The following is a 20,854-nucleotide window of genomic DNA, read 5'->3' as shown; positions in this document are numbered from 1 at the left end:
ACTGGACTTCCCTATGCAAAAGGGAGGAGAATAAGAAGAAGAGCGTGAATGTGACCCAGAAGGGACGCATGTCATCATGTAAGTTACTGTTACATATGAGGCATTCACATCTGATGCCACACGCTGGTAAAACACACTGAAAAAAGCTGGATTCATAGCTTCATTCGTAAGTGGACAACCTGCTCGACCTCCTGAGGCCACAGCCTGCCCAATGTGATGTGTCCGAGGTTAGGCTACATTCTTATGTATTGAACAATATGTTCATGAGAAAATGCTTAGTGCTTACTATTTATTATTTATTTTTTTTGGTTATTACAAAATTGGATTTTTGTATTTCACGCAACAGACATCATTGTTCGTGTTTAGGCATGAAAGTCATTTTTAGTGGATTATTCCTTGAAGGGTATTTTCATACATAGACAGTATACAGTGGTGGTGACAAATTGTACAATAAAAATAGAATCAATAAACCTGCAATATAGAAGTCCCATGGACGACACACACACTGGCTGATATCCAGTTTTCAATTCACAAATCAATATTCCCCTCACACACCAGTAAACCCAGATATATGTATAATCCCATTCTTTTTCAACCACTGAGTGTTTCATCTTTGGTAACAGCCAAGCAGAAACAACTATTCATTTGAGCTGGAGCACACAGCCTCCAGTCTCCTAGGCAACAAGGTTTCCCGCGGTAACAAATCACTGAAGCCCATTGGTGGGAGGATGAGGAGCTCCCTGCAGCATTCCCATGGCAACCGTGCTCTGTGATTTCTGAGAAATGATGGCATGTTTTTTTCCGTATAATTCTCCAACACCAGGCTCACCCCCAGTACACGCACGCACACACACACACACACACACACACACACACACACACACACACACACACACACACACTCCTCTCTACTGACAATAGCAATGAACCCGTTTGTGAGCAGAACCTCTCACGTCGTCTTTGTCAGACTGGTCTCATTGATTCACACGGTTTAAAATTAATATTATTGTTATTTGCTTTATCTTTCTTACCTGACTGAGTAAGGGGACGGACCTTGAGTCTTCTAATAAACACCACTGCACAATCGATTTCTCTGAGGTTATGTGTTTAGTGTTGAAGTGACTGCAGAGAAGATGAGATGCAGCAAAAGCCATTTCATTGGATCTTTTGTTGACAAAATGGGGGCAGGACAATATGGGATGATGTCGATATTACATAGAAATACCAACTGTATGATATCGTGAGATATGAAAGCATAGATAGGCTATTTATCATCTAACCGCCCAGTAAAACGTTCGTTAATTATGTGTATTTTTTAGAGGCGGAGCAGTGATAAAGCACCAACGGGTCGTTTCACAGGCTCAAATGTGTTTCTCCATCCACGGGCACTGCGAGTGAATATTTGCATGTAAACCTTTTGTGTGTGCACTAAGGGGGGCGCCGCGTGCCACTGACAAAAAAACAAATGTACAGGAAGCAAAAGCTCAAGAGGAGGTCATCAGCATCTCACACCGAAGCGGGGATCCTCCAAATCCCCGTCTTTCAGTCGCTCACGTGCAAACAGCTCCATTGTGCTGGTTCTTGACACCAACGATAATGCGGCTGAACACCCCCCCCCCCCCCCCCCCCCACCCCCCACAGCATCGCACATGAGCCTGTAGCTGAGATTTCAGAAATGTGCGCTCTGAGTTGCCGTAACCCCCGTTGCCTTAAACCAAACCACACCAGAAAATAATAAAAACAACAAGGTGCAGCCAAGTGTTTGTGATTCAACAGCACCAACGGGTGCGGCCCCCCCGTCCGCGCGTGAGTGACTCACATGGGCTAACACAATAGTTGTCGGTTGCTACATCAGTGCTTAAAATGTTGTGTATAGAGCCTTAAAACACACGCACGTATGCGGAAACACGCGCGCACAGGCCGGATAATCAGGCCCTCTTTGATCATCCTGGTTTGACTAAGTGGTTGCCATGCCAACAGGCAAGAATATAGCTTTGAGCTGCTTTGAGCAACTTATGGCTTTCATGACTGATGCAACATTTCCCCGCAACCCCTTCTCTCTCTATCTCTCTCTCTCTCACACACACACACACACACACACACACACATTTTTTCTCCCAACAGTCGGGTGGATTCAGTATTTAGGTCACCTCTTTGTGGAAGGAGAAAGGAAGGAGCCTCCCAATATAATGTTTGCTGTGGATTGGTCAGAACAGACTCAGCGCTGCTCCGCTTTCCCCATCCCTCTTTGCCTCTTTCTGTTTCTCTGCCCCTGCTGTTCATTTGCCAAAGGACACTCGGGCGACTGTGGGAGGCAGAGAGCCTTGTCCTCCTCACGTCTTCCCCCCGCTCGTCTCCCTCTATCGCCATTCTCTTCCCTTCTTCCTCCCTCCTATCTAGTGTGACCTACATTTCCTGCTGATGCCATGGCCCTTTGAAGCCTCCCTGGCTTTTCTTCTTCCCCACCTCTGCACGCATTAAATCACACACGCACACACACACACACACACACACACACACACACACACACAGACACACACACTCTTTGGGGGTGGGGTGGAGTCACATTAAGAGCTGTTAAGGGTGGAGTTCTAAAATAGCATGGCAAGCTAAGTCCTGTGTGAACCCTGATTCAAAACACACGCACGCACGCACACACACACACACACACACACACACACACACACACACACATACACAAGGGAGAGAGAAAGTTATGGATACAGTGCCTCCTAGGGACAAAGAGCATCCCCTCCATGTTGACTTGTGTGACTCCACACTGCCCCCTGCTGAGGGATACAGCCGCTAGTCACAAGCACATCACCTCTCTGCTGCCACCTTGTGGTACAGCAACTGCAGAGGATTTCCTGATCCTTGATTTCTCATTAAAGTAGGTCACCTGCTCTGATGGGATTACTTACTGTGAAGCTCTTAAATGTGGTGGGGCAACCAACACACTGTGAAAACTGAAAACGCAGACATCCTTTTGCCTGCAACCGTTTGCAGGATTCGGTGCGTTTGGACGGGCGAGTCTGCAACTCTCCGCTTCTGTCGGATCAGATTCGACCACTTTTGTCCTCATCTCTTCCGCGTGAGTCCCCCAAAGTAATGGAGGCCAATGGAGACAATCAAACGGAGCACCCATTTCTATTGACTGAGAATCACTGCAAGCCATCACTAGAAAAAAAAAATCGCTAGATGTTCTCATGTAAGTTAAATATTCAACATGAATCAAAAAATGTAGACAAATTAGATGCCCAATGCCTTTAGGAAGTGTCTGAAGAAGAGACAACCTCAAAGTTTGAACTGGTTGGAAACCAGCCGCCCCTCGCCTCAGGAAACTGAGGAAATCCTCCATTTCCTCCAATTCTCTCGCTCTTTGATTATAGGATCGCCCTCCATCCTGTGGCCCTGGTGTGTGTGTGTGTGCGTGTGTGTGTGTGTGAGGGCAGCCCTCTCCGTCAGACAGCCAGACGTTAAGGCGGCAACAGCATGCTGACCCAGAGGAGCTTCAGAAAGACCGCGCACTGCGCCTCGGGGTGAGCCCTCGGATCTGTTTCTTCGTTCTCTTCGCACCAGCTCTGAGTGCCTGTCGTCATCTCGTGCTTTCCAAAAACATATTTCTGCGTAACACAGACAGAGGAAAAAGAAGGAAGCGCAACCATCGGGTGTGGTGCGTCACTTTATCGTGAAATTCAATCAGAAAACCAAGTCGAAACCGCGTGGCGTCGCAAATTATTAAATTATTGAAGTGGCAACAAAATATAGTCATAGACATATTCATAACAATAAGAATGGGTTTGAAAATATTTCTGCTAAAGTAGCTACTCCATACTACTTTACCAGAATAAGTACAAAAACATGATGTGGAATATTCTGTATATTTTTACTAAAGTGCTGCTCTTCTATTTTTCATAACCAATGTCACTATTTGTCGAAAGAAAATAATATCAATCTTCCAGTGTGTGTCTGCAGACGCAAATGCAGATGAATCTGTCCGTTAAAGCAAGATTGTAACTTTTGCTGAGCGGTGGTGGCAGTGGCCTCGGCAGCCATGAGACCATTTTTCTGACTTCGCGTAGTGACGTCATGGTGACATCATTTCCCAACGCCTGGTCATGAATGATTTTTCATTCTGTGCGAGCTTCGGGGTCGTGTCTTGTAGTCCTGTGAGAGGCAGAGAAAGCGCGCAGGATGCACAGCCCCGGGGGCCAGGAAACCGAAGCTCATGAATCCTCATCAAGTCAATTTGTCCATGATTTTTTACAGTCTCTTCGCCACTGCCACAATGTCTGAAACTGAAACCACAGCGAGAGCTTCTTCCTGGTGTGGCTGAGAGATATGGTTGGTGGTGTGTGACATGGTGCTGTATTGTGTTACGCACTTTCTTGCGGGAGATCAAGCCCACTCGGCTCAGGTCGCAGAAGAAGACCACCCCTGTAATCCTTTCACGGGTATCAGCTTGATTTTCAAGCTGTACGACACAGGTACAGTATAGTTGCTTCATATAGGAAGCTGGAGCCAGGAGATGGATACTTGATCTTGGCATAAGGATAGAGAGGGAAAACAAAGCAGCTTATAGCTTGTGTGTTTTAATCCCTCATTAAAAAAAAAAGGGTAAAATGAAGTAATGCGAATTAGAGCTGGCAAGCTGTCTCCTCTTCACTTACTCTTCATGTGAAACTAATGATGAGCACTTTCTCCATTCTCATCCAACACGACCAATCCCCTGATCCGACACTCGGCTAGGAAGCAAGTACACACATTTCGGGCCTCTGTAACCTGCATGTACTTCAATAGTCTGCCGTGTTCCAGCCCTGACTCTAGTTTTGTCTGTCCTGCGAGCGAGCCACCGCTGGAGGTCGCTGTTTCTGAACGTGCTTCATATCTCAGCTGAGGTTTTGCAGAACATCGTGTTTAACACTTGGACGTCTCCACGGATCACAGCCTGTATTTCTCATGTTCGTGTGTGATATAAAATGACGTGTGCTTTTTGTAATTTTGCCCATTCCATTCTTTTGGGTTCTTTTTCTCCTTTCAGTATCTTGTCTCCCATCTTGTTTCCCCATCCCTCAAACAAACACTTGTCCCCCTCCCGTGAATACCACAGACAATCACCGTCAGACACTGATTATTAGCTCGAGCGGGGGGGGGGGGGGCGGGGGGTGTGAATATCATTGACTGTCCCTCGGTCTGCACCACGGGAGCTGCTTATCCGTCCCTGATAAACAGACTATCACATGTTGGCTCTGGCATAGTGGACACCTCTTCTTCACATGCCGTGGGATTGAAATACAAAGTGGAAACGTGCAGCAAGGAAATGTTCTGAAGGTAAGTTTTGACAGATTGATGTTTAAGCAGGTGTTTGACGACATTTCATTCCCCCTCATGTTCGGGGGGTTGAGCGTTAGTGAATAGGAGCAGGGGTGCTGCCTGGGTGGAGAAGTCCCCCCACTCGGTTATCTCTCTTCTCAGTTGTGCCAAAGCCACGTCAATCACCGAAGCGAAAGGAAAACCAGCGTGGCGTTTAACTTCCTTGTGGTTTGGCTCAAAAGCTCATCACCATTATGTTTCCCGTGCAGCAGTTTGCACAGACCTTCACTCACAGCCATGGCTTGACACTGGGAGCTAAGAAAAGGACTTTCTCTTGAAACAGCTTGAATCACTGTCGTGTTCTACATTGCAATGGTCACATCAAGGTGACGATGGGACTCCCGTATTTGAATCTCCTGTGAGCACCGGAGCTGCTTTGCAAATACAGACGACCTCTGTATAGTTGAAGCTGATATAACTGATTTTTTCATATTGGTTACATGTAGCTACTGTATATTAGATGTGCAATTTTCTTAATACTGGATGACTTGTTATTATGAGACGGTAGGTTCCTGCACTTCCTGTCCGCTCTGTCCGGTGCACCTTTCAGCTCATTGGTTTTGGTTTTGCGGCCTTTTTCCTTCTCACCGCTCAGATCAAAATCGACATCTACCATTGCTCGTAGACGTTTTACTGTCTCCCACTGCCCCCATCTCCCCTCGTCTCTTCTTCTTTACCTCGCCTATGCATGATCATGAACGCCCCCTGTTGTGTGGATACCCTGACACACTTTGTTGATCTCCAACCAGGAGTGTTTCAAGGGTCTTTGGGGGCCCAAGGCAAAAGGGGACCCGGGCTGGGGGGGGGCTACATCAAACCAAACCGAACCCCGAGGCAATTGCCTACCCTGTTGCAGCGCCCCTATTCCCAGTTTACGGAACCATGCAGGGCTGTGTAGGAACATAGTTTTTTTTAAACACACACACACACACACACACACAAAATGGACAGTTGGCCGACTGTGAGATGATATTCGCTGAATTTTACAGAATCGCCTTCCTTTACCGTCAAAAGACCTTCTATTCAATATCGGAAATTACAAATCGAAACCCGAATGTGTTGCCACGCTGACAAATGCTCGAGGAGAAAATACATTAAAGAATAAATCCCTCTCTTGGTTTTTTTTAAAAAATGCTGCTAATTAATTTTTTATATGCATATATGTACTGAAGTGACTTCCCAACAGTCTTGGATCTCTCCGTTAACGGTACGTCGCCGCGAGGTGCCACTAAGTCTGGTCCGAACCATTAACACCAGCTGCCTCCGCTCCTCTGCCAATAGCACTCAGTGTGTCACTCTATAGTCTCAGACGAGAGACAACATCAATGCTATTTACAGTACATCACACTGTCCCCGTCCCTCTCCCGCTTCACCCTCATTGGGCTCCACGTATATGTTCTCGCGCGAGGTGAGGAAACAGTGTTTGGCGCAGTGTCACCGCGGCCGGAGCTGTGCAGAACCAAACTGGGCCTTGTGCCTTCCACCTGCAAGTACAGATGTCGATCATGGGAGGCACGACTGGCAGCCATATTGGAGGGCCACAGGCTCCGCAGCACAGGGTTTCCCGGTTGCACAAAAACGACACGTTCTTGCTCCTTTTTTCAATCATTATTCTTTAATCATTATTTTCTTTAGTGTTTTAGTCAGCTGGTGAGGGCGCGTTCATTACATAAGTTAGATGTTCCGCCATTGGTGAATGATAGTTCTGCTGCGACCTTTAACCCCTTTGAGCTGCAGGTCTCACTGATACCCAGTCGCCGCCGCTCTTCGTGCGTTGTCCTCGTGTCGGCGCGTCTCAGGTTGACAGAGCACTTTATTATTCGATACGGTGGTGCAGTGGTTGGCACTTTTCGCCTTGTGGCGGGAAGGTTCTTTTGAAGAGTTTGCAATGGTCTCCCCGTGCCCGCGTGGGTTTCCTCCGTGCACTCTTGATTTACTCGTGTACTCGTGCAGGTTAACTGGCACCGAGTGTCAGACGGGACTGGCACCTGCCGCCCTGTGACCCGCAAAGAATAGCAGGTATATCTAATGGACGGATGGATTTACATGCAGTAGTATGTCAATAAAGGAAATTGCCTATTTTTTCACAAAGATTTAGTGAATTTAACAGAGTAGATTCACAATCATTAGTCCAGTTTAACGGTGCTAAGTAATTTGATGAATCACTTGACACGCGATCTTTAACTGAACCTTCAAATAGCTGAGTCGACAACAACAGCAAGAGCTCTTTGATATTTTCAAACCAAAAGCTCAGTTTGAGTTTTCTTTTCAAGAACTTTATTTAACCTTCATTTGTGTGTAAGATGAGCCTTAGACACATTTACTCGAGCTGCCCTGCACAACCATCTGCAGAATGGGACATTTTAAGAGAAAACTGCAGATGTCCTATTCAAATGTTACCATGTAATATGGCAATGTTGTATTGTAGTACTCAAGACAATCTACCCATAATTTAATGCTCAACGAGCACAATATGAGCTGTTGGCCATTGGGCAGTACAGGTGGGGGTTAAATTCCTGCCTGTGTATATAGCAAGGAACGGCTGTAATCTATACAGCCGGTGGACTAGGTTTCATATTGTGTTCAGTCTGTAAGAGCACATTTTCACATAAGTGTAGAGGGGGGAAGTGACAGCAGGGATTTGTGTTTACCCCACATGTTCCTCTCTCCGCCGATCTCACAACAAGATCATTTCACCGCAGCTTCACTTAAGAAGCCACAACTCTTTGATTCTGAACAAGGACGGACAGCTGTGCGAGACTTTTACTGTCTGGTCCGTCACACGCACACTTCACACATGCCACCCAGACACACCTTCCAGTGCGGAGATGCACCCTGTGCATGTGTGTGTGTGGGAGGCACGTCTGTGTGTGTGTGTGTGTGTGTGTGTGTGTGTGTGACAGTATGTAGGAAACATGTGCAAGCGCGTGTGTATATATGTGTCGGGCGTGTGGTCTCATCAGAGACCATTCCTCTTGTGGCTTTAACCACACATGACACGCTGCCCGTGACCTTTTTAACAGGTGTCAGAAAGGTGAATATATGTGTCCACAGAATACAGACAGACACGTGCAAACCTTTAGGGCCTCTTACCACCTGGCTTTCAGTAAAACACATGTGGACTTTTACATATACATGTGGATACAGACTGCACCATTTGTGTGAGAGCGGCTTAAGAATTCTGTCAAATGAAGACATTCACATTGAATTATTTCTCATCCATCTCTTCCTTTCTACTGCCTTGCGCAACCCTACACTGTCACTAAATAAGCTTCTCTTGTTGTCCAGTTTTCATTTTGGTACAACGATGTCAGTGACACATTGAAAACATCACACCCTCAAACACACACATGTGGCCAAAGCTATTATTTCAGATACCTGCCATTCATTTAAGGTTCAACAGAAGTGTGTGTGTGTGTGTGTGTGTGTGTGTGTCAGACTGTTTCAATCACAGGACTGTGGTGCCAGACAGTAGATAACTGCTGGAATCCACTGAAAAGTGTGTCAGAAGACTGAAATTATGTAACTGCCATTTTTGGATTTGCCAATTCGCACTTGTGGAGATCACTGGCACTGATTGGGTGAATTATACTGAACCCACTACACACTGTCAACCAGACCAACCAGACAACTATAAAAGTTTGAAAAAGGTCTTTGTGTCATACTCAAGTCCAGGACTCGAACACTGATGACTCTGACTTGTGATCGGACACTAGCATTGGCTGCATTCACACTAGGAAGTTTTGTTTTTGTGAAATTGGCCATGAGAAATTAACATTAGATATGGGTAGCTTTATTAATACTGTAACATTATTCCATTTTGTGCGAGGGCAGGCACATGCGTTCAAAAGCCTACATTTATGGGCAAACCATCAGATAGTGCTTAGATGTTAAAAGCGACGCCTGAATTGTATGCTTTGCTTGCACGTATTAATACATTAAAGGTGATATATTATGCAAAAATCCCTTTTTCAGTGTTCATGCACATGCATCTTGTGCATCTATGTGGTGCCTGTCAGCCCACAAACTGTAAAAAGACAACCCTGTTTTGTGAGCTGGCTAGACGCTACAGCCAGGCTCTGAACAACTGGTTCAGATTGCTGTCCCACTGTGATGTCACAGTTGGACTCTTTTGGGGTAACTCCACCTGCAGTCTGAGAATCTCCACTTCACCGGTGAAGGGACCTGACATTTCCTACACATTTTCAAATCGGTTGACCAATCACAACAGACTGGGCCAGCTGGCCAATCAGAGCAGATTGGGAATTATCGGGAGGAGGGGCTAAAAGAAATCCAGGTGTTTTAGAAAGGGGTTGAATAGAGAACTGCAGGAATGGGCAGTATGTGAACACTGATGCTTTTCTTTAACGTTAGAGTATGTAAACCTTTTCAAGTGGTTAGCCAAATTAAAAGTATGAACCTGAATATGAGAATAATATATCACCTTTAAATTCAACCTTGATGACTTACTCAGGCAACCCGGGTATTGGGGACTCAACTTGGACGTGGCTCAGACTTTTCTTTGCTGACTCAGTCTCAAATAATGGGGACTTGAGAGTCTGCTTCAACACACCAGAAACTGAATTGTACTTGTGGCCACCTGATGAATATAAGGCCAATTTCAGGAACACTTTCTGCAGGCCAGTATGTTTATTGATAGCACAAGAAGTACTGTGCACTTTAAGTAACAAAGCGGATGTAAGGGTCGGAGTGGTGGGCAAATTACTGTCTGTTGTGTCAGTTGGATTTACCCAACGTTTACCTCAACATAATCAGAATTGATGTGCTGCAACAAAAGAGTTTTACCACAACCTCAATAATATCTTAGTTTGTAATGCACAGCTCCTGTAGAAAATGAAGTTATTTATAAAAAAAAAGGCAGATAAGGACATTCAAGCTGCAGTTGATGACCCTCATTTTTGCAGAATACCTCAATATCCACTGGATACGAATCCAGCAATGTTGGCTGTCTACATCTGTTCGATGTTATCCCGTCTTCCTCAGCTCGTCAACACACTTGTCTATCTGCCGTTCGAACAGGTCATCTACTGTATAGTTGGTTTATTGTGGATATTTGAAAGTTTCAGTCCCTCCAAACCTGCATGTCTTTGGACCGTCAAAGGACCAACATGCAAGCGACACACAAAAAGTTAAACCAAGACATTACTTACATTCTGCCAGCCTTCCACATTTAATCTAGCAGCTTTCGCCACAGAGTTTCTGTCTTTGTTTGAATAAAACAACAGACATATTTTCCCGTTCATGTCCCCCCCCCCCACACACACACACCCACACACACCTCCCACGTCGCCGACAGATGCTGATGAGGCTGACGTCAACTGAGTTGCGCGGCCGTTAAAGAGACCTGACACCTCAGACAGAGCATCACTCGGAATCAGGGCCATTAGGCCTCTTTCACATTAGCCACAAAGTCTTGTGGATTAGAATTGGAGAAATGGCTCAAGATGACGGACCATTAATGAGCAGCTCCTATTTTCGTTTGATCGCTGTCTGCGAATTAGAATCCATTAGCAGATTTTGTCATGTCTATTATTCCTCGGCAACTTTCTGAAACTGGAGTTGCAGTTCTTTTTTTGCATTTCTTTTTTTGTTTTCCCCCCGAATAGGAATATTTGCATAGCTTCCTCAACAGTTGGATGGTGTGTGTCTATGCCAATGATAATTCTTGCGGCTGAGCCTCAGCATCTGACAGTGAAGCCTGGGGAGCAGTGTGAGTAGATTAAATGGGGAATTATGCGTTTGGATAAGGGTTGATATGAACCAATGGATGGAGATGTTGTAAAGAGTGAGGTGCCATGTTTGGGGACGACTGCTCTGACATCCTGACCATTGACTTCTGTCGGACACCGCTGTCAGAAATCAGGTGAGCTCCCTGTCAATCGTCATACGTATGTGGGAAATGCAAAAATATGATGTTGATACTTGGATGCAATTGGTTTTATATTGTTTCCAGTTCACAGTGGGTTGAGCCATGACTGAGATTCTTGTGGTTTGACTGTACTTCTTGTCTTCCTCTGCTGCTTAAATTGATCAGTGAAAATCTAAATGCTCATTGGAACATAAATTTTTTTTGTCAGTCCTCTACACAGTTACTTGTCAGTGTTCAGTTTAAAGAATACTACAGACTCTTGATTCTAAACAAGATATGCTTGTAGGGGACACGACAAAATAAATGATGTTTGATTAGAGGTAAACTCAATATTAATCAATATGATGCCAATTGAATCATGACATTCAAGTGTGTACAGGGGCATCGTTGGTCAGTTATGTTAATAAGTCACACCTTACAATAATTTGCATATAAATTAAAAACAAATTTGAAAAAAATTGGTTGTTGAAATGGCCATTAAATAAATTTAAAATAAAATGAAGAAAAAAGAATCAAAGGAAAAGAGCAGCTTAATTTGTGAAGCAAAGGGGTCAAAGAGAAGAGTTTGGATATCCGTCTTAAATTCTGATTATTCACTTCCTGTCCCACAACTTATCGTCTGATCACCAGTGTAACTCAAACTTCCTCCACTGAGTGAAAACTACCAAAAAAGACAAACATACACATACACGATAAGCAAATATTGACTCAGGCAACCATCAGGTGGTCCATTATTCATGGCCTCATTACTTTTATAGACTGAGCATGTCTGTGTGTGTGTGTGTGTGTGTGTGTGTGTGCGTGTGCGTGTGCGTGCGCGTAATGAAGCCTGTTTCAGTCAATATTTGTTCTTGTCACGTCGACTGCTCCTCTTTTAGTAACCAGGTGACAGCAGCTTCAGGATGTTTTGGTTGGTTTCCTCACACTGAACGCACCACTGACTTATTTCCATACTCTGTGGAAAAAAACATGGATTTAGTCTTTTCTTAAACGTGAAATGGTGCGTGGTGCACAGCAGACACGTTGCTGCACTAGTCCTATATTTCAAAAGGGTTAATTACTCATAGGTGTGTTTTTTCAGTGTAACATGCAATGAACCCATCAGAGGGGACTATCTCCCCTTCCCCTTTCAAAGCCAGGTGCACGTGGACCTTGTTATTATGTTGCTGAAGGTGCCAGGTAGTAAGAGAAACATAACTGTTTGAATGCCGACTGTAGGTGTATTAATTATTACTGCTGCATGCAAAGCCTGAGGGTACGTTGCGTCGTGCGCCCACCTTCGTGGGTCCATATTAATGTATTATCTTGATAATGTGCCATTAAAACAATGGTGAAATACTGCACCACTGACTTGGGACCAGTTGTTCTTTTTTGGTGCTGCCTCAAGATAGCACCTCATTTTAAGACCAACACGTCCACGGGGTTTGCCCCGGTGCGCCGAAAGTGCATTCGCTGTTTGAACAATGCGGCGCGCCGGGGGATAGAATGACAACTGTGTTGGTCTGAAATTAGCGAAGCCACAAGCGCCGCACTCGGCGCGGCTTCGTTCAGTAAGCAAACAGAGGATAGGCCGGTTTTAGTAGCTGTCTTTGATTTGATTGTTTTTTTTCCTGATGGTATTCATGCGAGAAAGTAACAAAGATCATAACTGTCACTCAAATCGGCGCTAGTAGTATTGAAACCTATGGGTTTGTGTCAACGTCAGCAAGTATGCAGATATAATTGTGCAGGGTTTTTGAATGCATGTCTTGATCTTTGGTGATAATACTAAATGTCAACTAGCAGGCCTCAAATGACTGCGTTCTACCCAATCCAACTGTGATATAATGATATTGTTACCAAAATACAATGTGTCAATCGGGTTTAATGCATTCTACTCTATCACCTTAGTTTAATATTAGGTTTTGTGTTGACACTGATGCTGCAGCTCCATCCACCTGCATCCACTGTCGTCCCATCATTTTCAAGGTCAAAACCTTGATGTAGCAAAAAGTAGTGTGGGGGAAAGGGCCTCGAATTTCAAGAGGAGGCGTGCTTTCCCCCTTGTGCAGCACCTACACTGTCCGGGAATGGCAGCCATGTGTTGTGGACACCGTGTCCACATACCACGACATGTTGGTTTTTTTCCAGCGGTTTACAAAGATAACTCTCTTCAGACAAATATAACGCTCACAGACGCACACGCAGACCTGTGTTGGCATGCAGTCAGTCAACACGCTCGCCGCGCATAAATCCAAAGAAACACGTCCTCAGGAAAGACATGCACGCGCACGCACACAATCTTAGTCCCAAACCTATTTTAGGTGACGTGCTTTTCCACACTGATCGGAAGACATTCCGTCGCACTGAATTTGTTATTTGATGAAGTTACTTAGGACTGGTTTAATTAAACCCCCAACACAATTACCTGAGAGCTGATTAAAACCAAGGCAGCTGCCCAGTGTCCAGGGAATTACAGTCATACTGGACAAAAATCGGCACCTCATGATTTACGGTCACTGAACTGAAAAACACTCGGTGCCAATGTGGAATGTGGGCTCACCTTTATGCAGCGACGAAGAGAGTAAGAATATGAAGGACAGGGTGGGTGGACAGGTGTGTGGCGTGTTCGACTGTGGTGTGAGAGGGACGTTGATGTGTTAACCACCACCTCTTGCCTTTTCAGGTCCTCAAACCTTTAACGACTCTTTCATAATATTTTCCGAACCATAATTATACCACCCGAGTCACCCGAATTTGAAAAACATCAGGACTAAAAACTTTTTTTCTGCTGGCAAACTCTTTCTCAAAAAAAGCTGTGACTCTAAAATTGTTTCCCAGAGCAGCTCTACCTGCAAAATGAACAACAACAAATTAATGTGCAATGTGAACTGTACATGTAAACGGGTACAATAACGCCAAAAGGTCCCAGAAAAAGAAGCAACATAGACATATTGGTTTTTCGCGGCGTTCATTTTCATGGAACCGTCCTAATGCAGACTTTATCGCTTATTGTGCCACTTGACTTCCTGGCATAATGTCCACGACTGCCAGGTGTCACCTTGACAATGAAAAAACCATAACCATGGGTTTGCAACTGGCCGCTGCACAGGCGACCCGCGGGGGAGTTTTTTTGGCCAATGGCGCTGTAACTTCTCAGAAGGAAAGTTTCACTCGTAACGTCGGCCGACGAGGGAAACCTGTCGAGCCCCGGTTGTAAACTAGGACGAGGCATGCCGGGTCAGGTCGGCGCTGACATGCGAACGTACGTGTTGACAACCAGCTGGGGCAGTTTTCACCTCTCTGATGTTACCCACACCTCCTGCTGCACACTTCAGACCAGTGCAGTCACTGGTATTTTTAGCCATTGTTAACCGAACACGTGCTTTTCAACAAATTCCGTTATGTGTTTTTGTGGTCATTATGGCGTTGTTTTTTTAAACGATCATAACCCGACGTTAAAGTTATTACATTATTACTATGACTCACGTCTCGAGTTTAAAAGTGGAACTCCATGTGAGCAACAGAGATGTCGCTTCCTATACATCTGAACCACAGTCTATTTTGCTTTTACTGGCCTCTTTTCCTCCCTGACTGTCGTGGCAACAGACGTCAGCTCCTGCGGGGTCTGTAGGTTCGGTTTTTTTCACTAGTGTCGTCTGTCTGTTTCTTTCAAACGTTGGTGGGCAGCGGCGGACTACAACTCCCACATGCCCCACAAAGGATGTTTCTGTGGGCAGGAAGTAAAGCAACCGATGGAAGAAGTGACCGCAGGTAATGAACTTTTGTCACCTTTTCATCGTCTTATTCTACTTTAGAATGTCTTTATTTTTATATTGTATTTTAAATGTCATTTTATGTGTTTCTTCCCAATGCTTTTAATATTGTTGAAATGTGCTATAGAAATAAACTTGCCTTGCCTTTGCCCTTCTCACCTGTGTTTGCTGTAATGTCAATGCAGAAATTGATTTGTATTAGAAAATGCTAAATTTAGCCATACTCAAATTGTCAGACAGTACATTTTTTTAATATTTTACTATTTTACTCACCTAAAGTAGTTGAAGTTAAGGTAATGACGAGATCTGAAGTGTCTTTTGAAGTGTACTTGAAACTTCATTTTTTTATTTCAAGTAATAAGCCCTGTAGGCATCTGAATCTGCAGTTTGTGTATTAGCACTGAAACCAGATGGAGTATCATATAATGAGAAAGAGATGACCCTGTTAAACTGTAAACGATTGGGGGAAAAAAAATTGAAGTTGAAATTGAAATTGAACACTGTGTGTAATGAAAGTGTCTCTTGGTATGGAACCGGTGACACCGGAGCATTTGAACTGTCAGTTAAAAGGTTCAAATTAGTTGAAAGGTCAGTTGATGTGCAGAGGCTGAAAGCAGGTAAACCGTTGAAGAGCGGACCACACTTCACTGATCAGTTGAAGTGTGCTGACTAAAGCAGTTGGAGATGAAGCCGAAGCAGCAGACATACAGGAGTTGAACTGTGTGCACTATAAATAGTAAGTGCCCATAAATTCAAGAGCTGAGGAGAGGCAGTGGTTGTCGGGGAAATGTCTGTCCTGACTCTTACAATGTTCTGTCCAGTTGCAAGGTTGGTTCGCCCTTTGTCCTAAATTTACTGAGACAGAGACAGAGCGTTTTCTATTTCCATTCTGTCTCTTTGATGATGACATTATTCCGAGAGAGCTAAACGCACCCACAGAGATAGGCCGTTTTTTTGAGACACCATGCACTGACCACTTGTTGATCTGTGTAACGAACCAGAAATCTGTGGTGGGCTCCTGCAATACATCTCGTCTGCCTGATTCAACTGCATACATTTTTCCATTACAGCGGTGTTTAATAATAACAATAGACGTGAGAGTGACACAAGTCGGGAGGATCTAATTGAAATACAGAAGATTAGATTAAATGTAAATAATAATACATTTATGAATACAAGATGAGGATAATGCCTGTGAGGCATAAAAAAAATGTGTGACTTAAAAAGAAGGGATAGGGTTTACCAACCTGATCTCATGCTAGTTATTCTGAAGCCCAGGGATGACAATAAGTCTTCCGCCTCAAGTCAGAAACGAGCAAAACTTTATCTGAGGGTCTCACAGGGAGGTTGAATGAGCGACCGATTGAAAGTGCATTTTGAATTCGGAACCTTTTTCAGATCCATCTACCAGAAGATCCGTGAGTGTGACGGCCTGGACAAGAGTAAGACGGTGACGGCTCTGAGAGCAGGGGAGGACAGAGCCATGTTGCTGGGCCTCAGCATGGTCTTCGTATCAGTCATGATGTACTTTGTCCTGGGAATCACCATACTGCGCTCCTACTCCGACAGGTAGCAGCACTTTCATACAAAACAACAAATCCACGCTCAGCTTTTCTGCGTAAATGCACTGTCGGATCAAAAGTTGTGAATAACTACACACACACACACACACACACACAACTGACACTAGTCTCTATACCCCACAGCGCGTGGACCGATGAGGCCAGCTGCACGATAGTGAACTCCACCATCATGTGGGATGTAAACTGTTCGTACAGCTGCGGAACGGAGTGCTGGATGAGCTCCCGCTACCCCTGTCTCCAGGTCTACGTGAGCCTCAACTCCTCGGGGAAGGTGGTGCGACTGCTGCACAACGAGGAGACGCAGGACAGCAACCCCGAGGTGCTCAACAGCTGACGGTGCTGCTGATTGAACCTGTTTCGGGGGGTTGTTAAGAACACACAGCTACGCACGTTGCTCGTCAAACAGGCTTATTGTGTTGTTGGAGTTGAAGCCACAGGGCACCAACACACGGCAATCCTCACCGTGGACTGCAAAGGCAGAGCTGAAATGTACGGAGCTCTGGAAGGGGAATAAAAGGGATACACTTTTGCGAGATCTCCCAATAGTTGTCACGTAACTAATGCAGTGGGTTGCTAAAGAATTCAACCAGGGCTGCCAAGTCAATACGCTTTGCGACGAGAGTGAGAATGAGTAGTTCAGATGTCTCTCACGCATGTTAAACCCGTGTCTACTGCCAAGCACTGATTTAATGCCGTATATTTGAGGCCAATCTCAAAATAAAACTCTGTACTCCTCTCCCACAAGGCTGCATGGTGGTGTAGTAGTTAGCACTTTCGCCTCACAGCAAGAAGGTTCTGGGTTCGAATCCTGGTTCAACCAGGGCCTTTCTGTGTGGAGTTTGCATGTTCTCCCCGTGTATGCGTGGGTTCTCTCCGGGTTCTCCGGCTTCCTCCCACAGTCCAAAGACATGCAGAATGGGGTTAGGTTCATTGAAGACTCTAAATTGACCGTAGGTGTGAATGTGAGAGTGAATGGTTGTCCGTCTCTGTATGTGGCCCTGTGATAGGCTGGCGACCTGTCCAGGGTGTACCCTGCCTCTTGCCCAATGTTAGCTGGGATTGGCTCCAGTGCCCCCCCGCGACCCTTAAATGGATAAAGCGGTAGATGATGAATGAATGCTAGATGATGAATCTCCCACTGGTGTTTGGATTTGTTTTTGGTTTCCATGCCACGCTGAACTGATCCTGAAGCACATTGAAAGTTACCTTTGTGGGATCTTGCAAAAGTACATCTCTCTTTTTCCCCCCCTCTCCATGTCCTCACCGGGGCTCTGTAGAAATGAGACAGTCTGGTCTACAGATAATTAACTATTTGCATCACCAACTTGTCCGAACCTTACTGTGGGCTTGTTAGCTACTTTGAGTTGCCGCACCCTGTACTACAGCTCCACTGTCTGTGTAGTCAGTCTTCAAAGGCAGCCCTCTGAAGGTTGTAGTCCCTAAATTGGGACACAGTTTTCTGTCGGAGAAAAGAACTTGGGCCTTTTTGTAACTCAGCAGGGCTTTTAGATGCACAAAAAACTATGGGAAAACCATGAAAAGCATAATATGGGCACCGAAAGTCAGAAAAAAGTGAAAGAAGAATAAGCCCTTGTGCATCACATAAATACCTACAAAAATACTGGTGTGGTTAAGCAGAATTTACATGAATAAACAGATCTTGTTATTGGTATTAATATATATATATTGAGGTATGGGTTAAATTATCAAAAGGCCCAAACAGCTCTATAATAATAGACTAATCTCTATCTACAGGGGGGGAAAAAAACAAGTCTAACTTTCGGTTTCACTCTGTTTTTCTCTCCTTTTCCCTCTGCCTCAGTGCTTCTACATCCCAAAGTGCCGTAAAAACTATGCAACAACACACGCCACGGTTCAGAACATTTCTGATCGCCTCAGGTCTCAGCACACAGTTCAGTGTTTTGTGGATCCTACGGACAGGGTGGACAGTGCCATTTTGTCTCAGATCTACGGTCGGGTCGCCGTCTTCCACTCCCTGTTCTGGCCAACCTGCACCTTGATGGGAGGAACCCTCATCATCGCCATGGTGAAGCTAACCCAGTACCTATCCATCATGTGTGAGCGACTAAGCTGCATCAAGATGTGAAGGATAGAAAGGCGGCCAGGTCGGATGGGAGTTCTTGTTATACGGACATGCAATATATGAGTGGAAGTAGCTGCACAAGGCCAGATGTGGTCTGTCGGCGACAGCTGGAATGCTCAGATTCAGAGAAAGTGGGCAACAATTTGAAAGCAGCTCAAAGGACAAGGTTGAATTACAGATTTGACGATAAACTGCAACTAGTTTGCAGCTTGACACTAGTGGCACCTGGTGGTTGAAGTGCCGTAACAACCTTTGAAACGATTAGTCACACTGTTTGTGGACCAGTCTTTTATTTTGTAAGATATACTGTATGCAAATGTGACACAATGTATTTAAGAATCCTGATTATCTGCATTTGCTGTTAAACATTTTGGGGGGATGCTTATTTGCTTTCTGTTCCATTGTGTATAATGTCACTGAAGCTACAGCTACAGCTAGCATCCAGTTAGCTTAGCTTATCAATGGAAACCAGAGAGCAAACTAAATTACTGCTAATAGTGTTGCACCAGCACTCGCAAAACATTAAATAAGTGCAACAAAATCAAATAATTTCCTCAAACAACACAATTGTGGTCAAATTAATATATTCTTTTAATCAATCGTTATACAATGGTCAATGAAATACAAAATGCAGTTATCGTTATCAGTGCCTGGTTCAACTTTAAGTTGTGCTGTATGCCTATGCCTTTTTTTGATACTTTATCAACAATATCAGAAATAAAAGAAAGAGATTCATAGTTACACCGTACAGTAGAGTTATGGGTCTCTCTAAGAGATCTGTTTAATGTTTTGATCATTTCACACAGATTTGAGAGAAACATCAGTCTTCTCATGCAACTCTCAGCAAGAGAGTAAATGTGCAATTACCAAAATGTAAAACTGTTGAAGATAGATCTTCTAAAGCTGTAGCTCGGTACCAAAATGTGCATTTTAGGTCATCTGGGTCCACATGAACCAAGCCTTTGATTTAATGCTTTACTTTATCTGTGTCTTAGGATGAAGGACATTTGCAGTTTGAGATCTATGTCACAAAAAGCTTTATCAGCCATATTGCTTTGATATTTGAAAGTCTGTATACTGACACTTTGAACTGTAATTTAATTAGAATGAACACATTTTGAGACTATATAATTTGTGAAAGTTTGTGTTGGCCTCGAAACTTACTGTACTACCTGGCTCCTCGAACCTCTAGTTAGCTAAACTTTCCAAATGTCTTGGGACAGTTTTTCTTCTGGCATAGTCCCCACTAGCTTAAAACATGATTTAGAGGCAACAACTTGATCCAGGCTCTCTTTGCGATAATTAACAAGTGTCTAACCTTCTTTTCAAAAGCACGAAAAAGAGCTGTGTTTCTGATGTGAAGTATGGAGTCCCCCAACGCCATGTTCTTGACCAATTGCCCTATGTTGATGATATTCAGCTGTATGTGTCTAAAAGCTGATGTACTTTCTCAAATGATTAAAGCTGGGGAAAGCTGGATGTTAAAAGAAAAGTTCCTGCTCCTAAATTCAGGTTAAACTGAGTTGGTGGTCATTGGCCCTGTCCGACAAATACACTGGATCAAGTGAGGGTAACCCTTGACAACTGTGTGATTTCTTAATGACAGCCAACAACCTATTTTGTCTTTGAATTTTTACTATAGTTGTCCTGGCTAGTCTGTATATTTTATTTTTATGTTCTTTTCCTGCCTTTCCTGTCCGAGTTTCAAACACATTATGGTAGAGGGTTGTTGAATAGAAAATACCCTCACTGCTACTCCAGCAACACTACACATTTGACCTTTTGAAATTGTACTTCTCTTCAGTTTTCTTTCCACACTGCCATAAACTCAGGTTTACTCTTTAATTTACCCAGTTAAATATTCACCAAGATGTAGCCTACACTATTGATTGCAAACGCAAACTGTCCCTGGGCATATGCCCAAAACTATTGGGGATGTAACCCCGGTATCCTCAGTGATAGTCATTGGTCATCCAAATAAAATAAAATAAAAACTTTTCCTATTTCACAATTCTGATTTGGGACAGGTCTGTACATGTTTGTATCGTGTGTGTGAACCTTTCCATACCACCTGTGTACCAGTGTATGTTTATTAGAATGATTAAAATTCTTTGATAAGCTGATCGTGACTATTGAATTAATAATTAAT

At 44.2% G+C, this 20,854-nt stretch overlaps 1 protein-coding gene across 3 annotated transcripts; it reads left to right on the top strand.

The window, feature by feature from the left end:
- Window positions 1–3,399: 3,399 nt before the first annotated feature.
- Window positions 3,400–20,828, top strand: si:ch211-247n2.1 (calcium-activated potassium channel subunit beta-2). 3 transcript variants are annotated; one of them, XM_035648925.2, is made up of 5 exons: window positions 3,400–3,539; window positions 14,933–15,016; window positions 16,417–16,587; window positions 16,725–16,920; window positions 18,424–20,828. In XM_035648925.2, the coding sequence occupies exons 1-5, from the start codon at window positions 3,493–3,495 to the stop codon at window positions 18,706–18,708; spliced, it is 783 nt and encodes a 260-aa protein (XP_035504818.1). In that variant the 5' UTR covers window positions 3,400–3,492; the 3' UTR covers window positions 18,709–20,828. The 3 variants fall into 3 exon arrangements, with proteins under 3 accessions (XP_035504818.1, XP_035504819.1, XP_035504817.1); XM_035648926.2 differs by lacking the exon at window positions 3,400–3,539 and adding an exon at window positions 5,193–5,331; XM_035648924.2 differs by lacking the exon at window positions 3,400–3,539 and adding an exon at window positions 10,681–11,257.
- The last annotated feature ends 26 nt before the right edge of the window (window positions 20,829–20,854 follow it).

Source organism: Scophthalmus maximus, chromosome 13, assembly GCF_022379125.1.
Source record: "Scophthalmus maximus strain ysfricsl-2021 chromosome 13, ASM2237912v1, whole genome shotgun sequence".
Taxonomy (NCBI): Eukaryota; Metazoa; Chordata; class Actinopteri; order Pleuronectiformes; family Scophthalmidae; genus Scophthalmus; species Scophthalmus maximus.
Note: the sequence above shows the minus strand (reverse complement) of the source record. Positions and strands in the feature narration are given on the sequence as shown.

Excerpts from the sequence above, each read along its gene's own strand:
- si:ch211-247n2.1 (XM_035648924.2), top strand. The coding sequence starts at position 11,190 with ATGTTTGGGGACGACTGCTCTGACATCCTGACCATTGACTTCTGTCGG. Across the intron at positions 16,588-16,724 it reads CTGCGCTCCTACTCCGACAG|CGCGTGGACCGATGAGGCCA; the intron begins GTAGCAGCACTT and ends TATACCCCACAG. Across the intron at positions 16,921-18,423 it reads CGCAGGACAGCAACCCCGAG|TGCTTCTACATCCCAAAGTG; the intron begins GTGCTCAACAGC and ends CCTCTGCCTCAG.